The sequence below is a fragment of the Crocuta crocuta genome, unplaced genomic scaffold, assembly GCF_008692635.1.
Source record: "Crocuta crocuta isolate KB4526 unplaced genomic scaffold, BGI_CrCroc_1.0 scaffold139, whole genome shotgun sequence".
NCBI classification, from domain to species: Eukaryota; Metazoa; Chordata; class Mammalia; order Carnivora; family Hyaenidae; genus Crocuta; species Crocuta crocuta.
The window spans coordinates 9,187,722-9,199,111 of NW_027533258.1; the positions used below are offsets into that span (position 1 = coordinate 9,187,722).

General features: G+C 50.9%; 1 protein-coding gene across 4 annotated transcripts in view; it reads left to right on the forward strand.

Moving 5' to 3' along the window:
* Positions 1-11,390, forward strand: part of MYH10 (myosin heavy chain 10) — a 121,568-nt gene that overhangs the window by 28,088 nt on the left and 82,090 nt on the right. For all 4 annotated transcript variants that reach the window (XM_077746906.1, XM_077746907.1, XM_077746908.1 and 1 more), the window contains one exon: positions 388-415. In XM_077746906.1, the coding sequence (XP_077603032.1) occupies positions 388-415 (28 nt within the window). The remainder of the gene's footprint in view (positions 1-387; positions 416-11,390) is intronic.

The window sequence follows — 11,390 nt, forward strand, 5'->3', positions numbered from 1 at the left end:
ATGCCTGAACTACNCACACCTGACCCTGCATCGGAGTCACCTGGGGAACTTACTGAGACAGGGGATCTCGATCCCACCCCCCTGAAGATGATCTGGTGGGGGAGGAGCCCCGGGGAAGCCTTTATAAGGCTTCCCAGGTGACGCCGTCATGCACAAGACTTGAGCATCAAGGTTGACAGGGCATAGAAAGCTGTTGTTCCCTCCCCCGCCCCAGGGTCTGGCCTTGTACTGAGCAGGGGGATGGACTCAGGGCCGCAAAGGTTGGGGAAGCTGGGGAAGCGTGGGGGCGGGGGGGGGGCAGGAGCGGAGTTGCAACTTGATTGTATCAAGTGTTTGAAACACCAGGCAAATGGTCACTTTCTTTTTTTTGTTTGTTTTGTTTTCTAGATCGTGAGGACCAGTCAATTCTTTGCACGTAAGTAAATATCGAACATTCGGACTTGGTTTTGATTCTTTTGGAAACTAAAGCAATTGTTTTTTTTTGATTGGGGGGTGTGGAGCAGTAACTTTAAGAATTTGACGCAAACCTTGGCAGTTACCATTTTAAGACTAAGGTGATGGGAATTGTTTAAATTGGGGTTCGCTGGCCGTCAAACCAGGCTTTTCCCACTTTTCTCAGTGTTGATCTGAGACACTTCGGTCCTGAGTTTATATGTGCGCCTGTTGGGCTACTAGACGTTCCAGCCGTTTATCCATTTTACCCGCTAAACGTTGCGGACGGTCACGGGCCTCGTGTGCTGAGTGCTGGCGAGTCGGGATTGAGCGAAGCCGTATCCACGGCAGAGCCCCATTAGACCCGCTTAGAAAAGGGTCGTCAGGCCGAGCAGCCTGGCTGCCGTGTGGACGCAAGACGGGCTGGAAGACCCGTGGGGAGGCTGTCGGGCGTTGCAGGCGAGAGGCGCTGACTTCAGGCAGAGGTGTGACCACATCTGGAGGGGAGCAAGGAAACCCGCTGAATGAGAGGAGGGGGAGTGAGTGGAGGGGTCGGGGCATCTGCCCTGCGGCCCGTCTCAGTGGGGTCCTTTGCTGTGCTGTGCGCCTGGACGTGGAGCTCAGGAGAGGGCGGCTCCAGGCACTGAGATCTGACCTGTCCGCACAGGCCTGTAAAAGGGGAGAGAAGGCTGAGTGTGGAGCCTTGAGGAAAAGCACCTTCAGGGGTCGGGCAGAGGTCAGCGAGGCTGCGGGGGCAGAGTGAGCCCCACAGGGACAGGTGCATTGGGGGTGTCCAGGGCCAAGGCCGGGTGCACTTGAATGAGGGGGAAGTGGAAAAGTTAAAACCCAAAACCTCAAGTGTAGGCCTGCCGCTCTGAAATCGAGGGCGAAGGCTGGCAGGTGGGTCAGCAGTGGAGCATTCTCTCTGTGAGACAGTAAATGCTGACCAGAGACCTGGGGGCTGGAAATCCAGAAGGTTCTCCTCTGATGGCTTATCTTTTCTTGAGAAGCGGCAGCTCCGGGATCTAAGGAGGGGAGGAGAAGTAGAAACAGCTGACTCGAGGGGCGCCTGGGTGGCTTAGTCGGTTAAGCGTCCGACTTTCGCTTAGGTCATGATCTCGGGGTTCGTGGGTTCGAGCCCCTCATCGGGCTCTGTGCTGACTGCCAGCTCAGAGCCTGGAGCCTGTTTCAGTCTGTGACTCCCTCTCTCTGACGGTCCCCTGCTCACGCTCGCTCGCTCTCTCTCTCTCTCTCGCCTAGAAATAAATAAAAAAAAAAGAAAAAAGAAACAGCGGACGCAGGTCTGCTGTTTGAATAAATTTTCTCCTCGCGCTGTTTAGCCTCTGGGTTCTACAAGGTAGCGTTTCCTGAACAGCACACCGCCCTGAAACTGGGTGGCTTAAAATACCCATCCCAGCAACTGGGTTGGGCTCCGCTGGGCCGTCCCGTGGAACTGGGTCAGGCAGGGCTCGCCCTGCTCTCTCCTCTGCATCCCCTCTCGTTCTCCAGCGGCGAGGTCCCGGGAGTAGAGGTGGGCGCATTGTTCAAGTGCCCGCTTGTGTCTCGCCCGCTGCCTTCCCACTCCCATGCAAGACACGCGGCCAGGCCACAGCAGGGTGGGAGACTGCAGGGGGCAGATGGAACGAGGCGGGAGGCAGTCGGGGCCGTTGCCGTAGCCCGTCCACCAGGCAGATCCAGTCCATCAAAAGGTGGAGCGGCTGTGGGCTCAGCCAATGGGGGATGGGGTGGGGCCAGGCATCGAGAATACTGGCGGGAGACGCCGTCGCAGTGGACTCTGGGGTGTGGGCAGAGGGAGGGGGCTGCTGGGAGGAGGCAGAGCGCTCGGGTCCGGATGAGGTCGCAGGTTGATGTTGGGGAGACTGTTGTGCGCACAGGATGGGTGGGCGGTGCGGCCACAGGAGTGAGTAGCAGGGGAGGCGGGAGGGGGTCCCGGGGCCGGGGTGTGGGATCACACGCCATGGAGTGTGACGCACCAGCCCTTCCTGATGCTGCGTGATTTCACCTAGAGGGGTGCCCTTGACTCTGAGGTCATCCCCTTCCCAGTTTTCTTGGCATAAAAAGTGCTTTCTCCTCCGTTAAGTTCCTCCTAATCCTCCTACACGTGCTTTTGAAACAAGACTGGAGGTTTTCTTTCTTTTTTTTTTTTAATGTTTTTATTTCTGAGAGAGACTGTGTGAGCAGGGGAGGGTCAAAGAGAGAGGGAGACACAGAATCCAAAGCGGGAGACACAGAATCTGTCAGCACAGAGCCCGACGCGGGGCTCGAACCCACAAACCGTGAGATCTGAGCCACCCAGGAGCTCCTTGGAGGTTTTCGTTTTTAATGATCTTACCGGGGGAGATACATCCCATGCTGTGACCTCAGGGAGGAGGGGCGGGGCAGGGAAGGGGCTTTGTACAGTGACGGGCGGGCCTGGAAACAGCATCACGGTAAGTAAGTGAGGACGCTGCCACCGACTTCCTTCCGGTCTTGGGTCTGGGGGGAGACCAGGGAGGTCCTCAGCGGAGAGGGCTGCCTGGCGGTGGAGGGTGGGGGGGTCTAGAGTGTTCGGTAAGCCAGCCAGAGGAGGGAGTACTCCAGGAAGAGGCGGATGGTGTCCCAGAGTGTGCAGGGGAATCGGGGTGGGGAGCAGAAAATCACGGGCTTTGGGACCAGGAGGAAGGGAAGGGAGCGCAGATTGTAAGAAGGCAAAGTGAACAGAGGAGCCGACATCTCAGGCATGAACATGGACAAGGACAGAAGGGACCCCCCAGAGTCCATCTCTGGGGGTGGGCAGTGAGGTGGCAGATGGGAGAGGGGACTGGGGTCTCTGGAGGCGGCGGCTGCGGCTGCTACTCCCGGGCTTCCGGTGGGTTCCTAGCCAAGGTGGGCAGGCGGGCGCCAGGCTAGTGTCTAGACTCTACTCCTTCTCTCCATCCCTGGCGGCTTCTTGAAGAATCAGTGTGCCAGGCGGACCAGGGTGGTCTGATGAAGCCTCCAGGTGTGCAGGAGGCAGGTGAGAAATGGCATCAGGCAGTTTTTGAGGATTTGAGTGTTACCAGAGCATGTGGTGTGAACCAGGGGACAAATAGCAGCTTGAACTCAGCCTGCCGCGACATTCACCTTTGTTCCTGTGCAGATGAGACGCATCGCCCGGCGTCTGTCCTCACTTCTGTCATCAGCTGGGTTGTAGGACCCCAGGCCCCAGGTCTTACAGTGTCCTTTAACCCCTCCCTCTCTCAGGCCCCCATTTCTAGTCACATTGTACGACATTTCTTTCTGTCTTGTCCTAGCCGGTCCCACGCCTGATGTCTGGCCCATTTTTGTGGGTCCTGGCCGACTTCAGTGCCTTCCCTCCAGGGAGGAAGTATACTCGAATCGAGGCACCTGGGTGGCTCAGTTGGTTAAGCACCAACTCTTGATTTTGGCTCAGGTCATGATCTCCGGGTTCATGGGTTCAAGCCCCCGAGGCTGGCTCTGTGCTGACAGATGGAGACTGCTTGGTTTTCTTTTTCTCTCTCTGCCCCTCGCCTGCTCTCACCTGCGCTCGCTCGCTCTCTCTCTCTCTCTCTCAGATCAAAAAGAAATTTCAAAAGGAATATGCCCAAATTGGAATCCTCTTACACAATAAGGTCCAACCCACTTTGATTTTTCTCTCATCGGGCTCTTTTTATATATATACACTGCAATTCTTGGCTACCTATTTCTGTCCTACGTATCTTATTTTGCAGTTTAGTAAGGTAGGAACCCTGGCTTACCTTGATTGCTTTTTAATAATTCCTGAGAACCTGACACAGTGTTCTGAACATAGTACCTACCTAGGAAATCGATAACATTTCAAACAAAAGAAAGAAATCCTTTAATGAAGGAGGAACCAAGACCACAGGCTAACGAACAGATTAAGAAGTTTTAGGAACTGGTGATCCCGTACGTTTTCAAAGGGAAAACCTTTCTGGCATCATTTTTAAGAGGCATTTTATTTTGAAACTTAAAACCCGTACAGAAGTAGAATGGTGTTCTGTCCCCATGTGCCCATCACCCAGCTTCAATGTTTGTATTTTTTTTAATGTTTATTTTTGAGATACAGAGCATGAGCGGGGAAGGGGCAGAGAAAGGGAGACACAGACTCCGAAGCAGGCTCCAGGCTCCAGGCCATCAGCACAGAGCCCGATGCGAGGCTTGAACCCCTGAACCCTGAGATCATGACCTCAGCTGAGGTTGGATGCTTAACTGACTGGGCTACCCAGGTGTCCCTCAATGGTTTTAAAATGTTTACCACATTTCCTTCATTTTTTTCCCTTTTTTAAACTTTAGCTGATGCATTTCCACAAGTTTTTATGTTTAAAAAAATCCAAACCTATCAAGTGGAAAGAACAATTCCTTAAATGGCTGTATACCTCTCATTGTGTCAGTTCTCTATACACACAAACAAGTTTGTAACCATTTTATGAGTCGGTTGCACCCCGAGATCTTCAGCAGGTGTCTCCCACCTGCTGTTCCCACGGAACCACAGCTGTGGGTAGCTTGCTTAGAGCAGCATCGATTCTGCCCTGTCTAGTGCAGAATGCATGTTCAATTTTCTGTGATAGTTATTGACCTATTTTTTTGTAACTTTTAAAACCCACGACCCTGGCAAGGCTCATTCCTTGCATTAGTTAGATCTCGATTCAGTATTCTGGAATAGTCTCATTTTTCTTTGTATTCTTCAAAAAAAAGTCAGTTACTTAAAACCTGAACTGCAAGTGTCTTTTAAAGATTGTCCTTTGCAGGGGCCCCTGGGGGGCTCAGTCAGTTAAAATCCGACTCTTGATTCTCACAGTTAGTGAGATTGAGCCCCACAGCTGGGCTCTGTGCTGACAGCACAGAGCCTGCTTGGGGTTCTCTCTTTGCCCTCTCTCTCCCTCAAGATACATAAATTTAAAAAAAATTTCTAGGGGCACCTTGGTAGCTCAGTCAGTTAAGTGTCTGACTCCTAATTTCAGTTCAGTCTGTGATCCTCACAGTTTATGAGTTTGAGTCCCAGGATGGGCTCTGTGCTGACGGTGTGGAGTCTGCTTGGGATTCTCTCTTTCCCTCTCTCTGCCCCTTCCTCACTTGTGCTCTCTCTCTGTCTCTCTCTCCCCTCGCCTGCTCATGTGCACACTCTCTCTCAAAATAAATACACTTAAAAAAAAATCTTTAAAAAAAGGAAACGATTATTCATCGCAGGGCATCTGCACTGCGGACCCCAGGCCACCTGCACCTCTGGCCAGCGGGCTACACATTTGGGGGTTGCTACCCCCTCGGGTTGGATATTTTACTAAGAGGACAAATCAGAGGCAACCAAAGGAAGAGATCGCGAGGGTGAGGTCTCGGAAGGTTCCAGATGTAAAGCTTCATGTCCCCTGGCACTTCCCCTCCCAGCACTTTGTAGGGGCCGACCGTGCGTTCCCTCCTTAGCACAAGCTCTCTGGGCCCACCGTGAATGGCAGAGACCAGGCTAATTCTTTATGGCACAGCATCCGTTAACAGTCACACGGGAATCTAGGCATCGGAACCCCGCGAGATGTGTGTACGGCATCCTGCTTATGGGCCGGGGAAGAAGACGATCTGTGCGTTGCCCATCTGCAGGGTTGTGGTGACGGCCACCCCACGTACAGTAAGCTGGGACCGAGGTGCAGGACCGCTCCTCCTTGATTGGGGGGTGGGGGCTCAGATGACCATTTTTGATGAGACTTTGTGTAACGTCTGGAAGCAGGAGACACTCGGGCAGGGGATGACCGCTGTTGATTTAATGAAAGCTTAGTGGATGCTCATTTACTTTGGTCGCCCAGAGTGACCTCTGCGGGCACTTGGAATTAATCGATACCATTTTAGACTCATTTGTCTTCAATTAATAGATTTGGATTTATGAGGTGAGGCTCCCAGCATCGGGTTTTCTCTTCTTGAGCACAGAGTAGCCGTCAGCGAGTACGTTCTCTTTCAGTCTTTTCTTCTCTTTGACTTTTCCAAGCATCTGATGTGGATGTTTTCAAACCTAAAGCAAAATGGAAAGAATGTTGAATCCAGACCCCTAGATCTACCATCTAGATTCTACCATTAATATTTTTCTGTATTCGGTGATATACTGACCTGCTCATCCTTCTGTCCATCCATCAGGCCATTTTCTTGTTTATGTCGGAGGAAGATTTTTCCTTTTCTGCCTTGCGTCCAGCACCCAGGGTGCAGATTAAGTGGCCACAGATTAGCAGGAGAAAAGACTTCTACATTCTATACTAAACTTGACCAAAAGGGAGGATTAGGGCTTCAAGGAGAAAGCACGGAGAATTCTGTCGGGCTCCGTGATGCTAACAGACAGCTGAATTTGCACTTCCTGGGTCTGTCTTTCTCCAGTCCAGAAACTCCCTGGGGTGGCAGTCAGTGGCAGGTGTATTTTCGGGAGGCTCTGCTTATGGTTAGATAATGTTTCCTTCCGTGGCTGCTGATCAGAGATCAAGTAATTTTTATACCACTTTGATGGGCTATCAGTCCCTTCCTTTGATTTATATCAAGGTAAATTGTAGATATCCACACACTTCCCCTTAAACACTGCAGCATACACAACATTAACTAAAGGTCAATATTTACATCTTTATCTTTGGAGGCATGACTTGTATGTGGTGAAATACACGACGCTTAAATCTACTTCTCCTGAGTTAATTTGTATAATCCGAACCTCTTTCAAGATTGAGAACATTACCATCGTCCTGAAAGAAAGCTCCCGGGCAAATCCCTACCCCTACCTTTTTCAGCCTCTTTCTGGCTTTCTTAATTCTTGGATACCACTGGTTATGATACTTAATAAAACATTTCTTGTTCATATCTACTGTAAGCTACATTGTGACTTGAAGTGTGAAAACGTGAAACAATGTATTCAGATTTGAGAGACTTAGGAGATATCTGTAGCGCCTTTGAGTATCCACCGCATCAAGAAGTCTAAGGGTATGTAACGGGGATCTTTTAAAATTTAGCACCCAGCCGAGCTAGTTAGGTTTTCTATGTGAGATTAACTATTTAGTCCATTTTACATAATAGTTATTTTGTAAGGAGTACTTCTGTGGGCATATCCCCAAAGAAAAATATAATTGGAAGCAACATTTTTTAAAAAATTTACTACCTGGGTTTGATAGCCTCTCTCTAACCTTTATTGTTTTGATCACTTACTCTGCAATTTACTTTTCTGTCCAGAGGATGAACATCTTAACCTCCCCTCTGGCCTCATCGGCCTCCAGCCCCCTGGCCAGCCTTTCTCTCTGCAGGCTCAAGCCGGGGAGGGGGGGCTCCCACCTAAAGGTCTACCCCCTACGCGCTCGTTGTTCTCACGTCCTGCCCAGTTCTGTGGTGAAGACACTCAGGGTCTCCTTTATCCTGAGAAAGCAATGCTCTTCACTCTTGGATCCCATATAATTGGCGGTGAGATCCTGTCAAGAGTGTATCATCCACATGACTTTCTTCTCATGAGAATTAAAATCTGCAATGCAGCCACCGTGGTAATGAAATTATTCTGTTCCCTAAGGTCCCTTTTCAAAATTTTTTTAATGTTTTATTTACTTCTGAGAGAGAGACAGCATGAGCAGGGGAGGGTCAGAGAGAGAAGGAGACACAGACTCTGAAAAAGGCTCCAGGCCCTGAGCTTTCAGCACAGAGCCTGACGCGGGGCTCGAACCCCTGAACCGCGAGATCATGACCTGAGCTGAAGTTGGACGCTCAATCGACTGAGCAACCCAGGCGCCCTTTAAGCCTGTAAGTTCCCTTTTTAAAGAGTAATGTGTTTACGTTTATGACTCGCTAACTGCTGGTTAACTCTAGTTTCTCTCCTTTTAAGTATATTTGGTAATGTAACCATTGTAAAATCCTGGTTGCCTCCCATTAGCCTTCTAACAGGATGTGATGGGATTTTTTTCTTACGGTTAAGGAATTTTATCTGTCCTTTCCAATTACATTAGGTGGTGCTGACTGAGGCCCACCCCCCGGATTTAGAACGGTTAGTTCTTGCCTAGGAATAACCTGTATTAGAAATGTCAAGATCACCAAATCAGTAAAATTGATTAACTAAAACCCCAAAATACGCCCCATGAATTCAGTCAGCTGATCTTTGACAAAGGGTCACAGGGAACATCATGGGGCAAAGAGAGGCCCTTTAATAAATGGTGCTGGACAACTGGACAGCCACATGTTAAAAAAAAAAATCTAGACACAGGCCTTACACCCTTCATGGAATGAACTAGAAAACGGATCGCAGACCTAAATGTAAAACCCAAACTATAAAACTCGTCTAATACAGGAGGAAATGCGGATGACCTTGGATTTGGTGATGCTTTTTCAGATATTTACACTAAAGACCTGACTCAGGAAAGAAGCAATAAGGTGGTCTTCATTAATATTAAAACAAAAACAAAAAAAAAACCCAAAACACCCAAAAACTTGTCCTCTCCAAAAGACTGTGTCGAGAGAATGAAAACGTAAGCCAAAGACTAGGAGAAAATATTCTCAGAAGGCACGTCGGATCAAGGACCGCTTTCCAAAATATACCCAAAAAACTTCAAATAAGAAAACAAACCTCATTGAAAAATGGGCCAGAGACCCCAGTAGAGCCCTCTGAACATAGCATGGATGGCAAAGGAGTGCACGAAAGGACACCCCACGTCGCACGCCGGGTCTGCACGCCCCACGTCGCACGCTAGGTCAGCACGCCCGCCAGGACGGCCAAGGTCTGCAGGGTTGAGGACACTGAACGCTGATGAGGTCACGGAGCAACGGGAAGGCTCGTTCGCCTCTGGTGGGAAAGCGAGATGGTGCGGCCGCTTGGGAAGGCGGTGTGGCAGTTCTTCCAACGCCAAGCCTCCTCTCAGCAGGACCCGCCAGGCACACGCCCCAGCACGTCCCCATCAGAGCAGAACTTAGGCCTGCACGAAAACCTGCTTTGTGCATAACTCCCCGAGCTGGGGCGTGACCGGGATGCCCCTCAGCTTGTGAACAGATGGATAAACTGCGGTCCGTCCGGACAGTGGAATGTGATCCTGCACTAAAAACACAAGTGAGCTCCCAAGCCACAAAAAGCCACGGAGGGACCCTGAATGCGTATTAGTGAAAGGAGCCACTCTGAGGAGCTCCAACTGTATGATGTTCTGGAAAAGGCAAAAACCATAGAGACAGGGAGTAGATTGAATGGGTTTTCGGGGTGGGGGGGAGAGGGGGCGTGACTGGGCAGAGCACAGAGGGACCTTACCATACTCTGTATGACGTTCTAATAGTAGATGCGGGTCATTACATGTTTGTCCAAACCCACAGAATGTGCAACAAGCCCCTGGAATGAACCTTAACGTAAACTGAACTTTGGGCAATTACCACGTCCTATTTCAGTGATGTTGACGGTAGACTGTGTGTGTGCGGGCACGGGGCGTATGGGAAAGCTCTACCTTTCTCTCGATTTTGTTGTAAGCCTAAAACTGCTTTAAAGAACACACACATTTAAACAACGCGCACCTCTAAGGCAACCGCGTGGGATATAGTTGAAGAGACCATGTGTTGCCGGTGGAAGCCTGGCATTCCCTGTCGTCTCCCACGGACCGGCTCCCCCACCCCGGTCACCTCCTCTGGACCCCAGTGGGCTCTTCAGAAGATCCTTTGTTTTAGAAACGCTCAAGTCTTAAAACCACAGGGAGCGTTAGAGCATGTGGGTGCATCTTCGTGAGAGCTGAATTACGGGGGGAAAGAAGTATGCAGACCAGCTTGTGAAGAGAAGTTTAAAATGTTCTCGGCACATACGCCAGGAAGGGGCACTGACCACTTTGCAAGTGTCATCGCCGTTAATGTCGGAGTAGCCCTGTCAGCCCCAGCTACGTGTCCCGTCCACCAGTCCCCCTCCCGGGGGTTGGCGCGATAGAGGACCTGAACCCAACCCCTTTTTTTTTTTTCTTTAAAGTGTATTTATTTATTTTGAGAAAGAGAGCAAGCTAGGGAGGGGCAGAGAGAGAGAATCCCATGAAGACTGAGCTGTCAGCACAAAGCCCGACGTGGGGCTTGAACTCGTGAATCCTGAGATCATGACCTGAGCCGAAGTTGGACGCTGAACCGACTGAGCCACCCAGGCGCCCCATAACATGGGTGGTTTTCAAATGGAGCTCGTCTGAAGCAAGAACTTCAGGCAGAGGGTGTTTTTGAAACTAGACTGGATTTGATGTTACAAACATCCAGAGAGCGTAAACACAGACGCAGTTACGATCTGGGGGAGGAGCTTCTCACCGGGAAATGCACGTGTGGTCCAGAAGGGACTCCGAGAAAGGGCCCAGAGTGGGTCACGCGTTAGCAGTCCGTCTCCTTGCTTCTCCGCGCCGTTGGTCTTGCCATTTTGTTTTGGACGGCACGCCTCTTTGAGAAGCCAGTGCAAGCCGGTGACCTCTCTCGAACACTAGAACACCTCCAGCCTACAAGCACCCCGGACCCCGTGTGACCTGATGTCCTGCGCAGGACGCAGGGCACCCCACCCAGCAGGCTTCTGGCTGTGCTCTGCCTGTTGCTGGCCTTGCACTTGCACCCCGTGGGCCGGCAGCAAAGCCCGTGGCCTCTCCAGGGTACAGCTCCTCCGTCGGCACGTATCGTCCGTGGGTGGAAATGAGGTCATGTCCTCCTGTCTGTCTATTGCTCTCCTCCCCGAGGACCCTCCTGACTCATTTGAGTTCCGTCACGTCTTCACTTCTGCTCANGCTCCAGGCTCTGAGCTGGCTGTCAGGACAGAGCCCGACGCGGGGCTCGAACCCACGAACCGCGAGATCATGACCTAAGCGAAAGTCGGACGCTTAACCGACTAAGCCACCCAGGCGCCCCCATTCATTCCCCTTTTTAAGTTGTTTCCATGAGTTTCGCGCCTCGGATCCTGCTACCTCTTCCAGACGCACATTGGGGTTCCTCCTTTTTTTTTTTTTTTTTTTTTTTTTTAT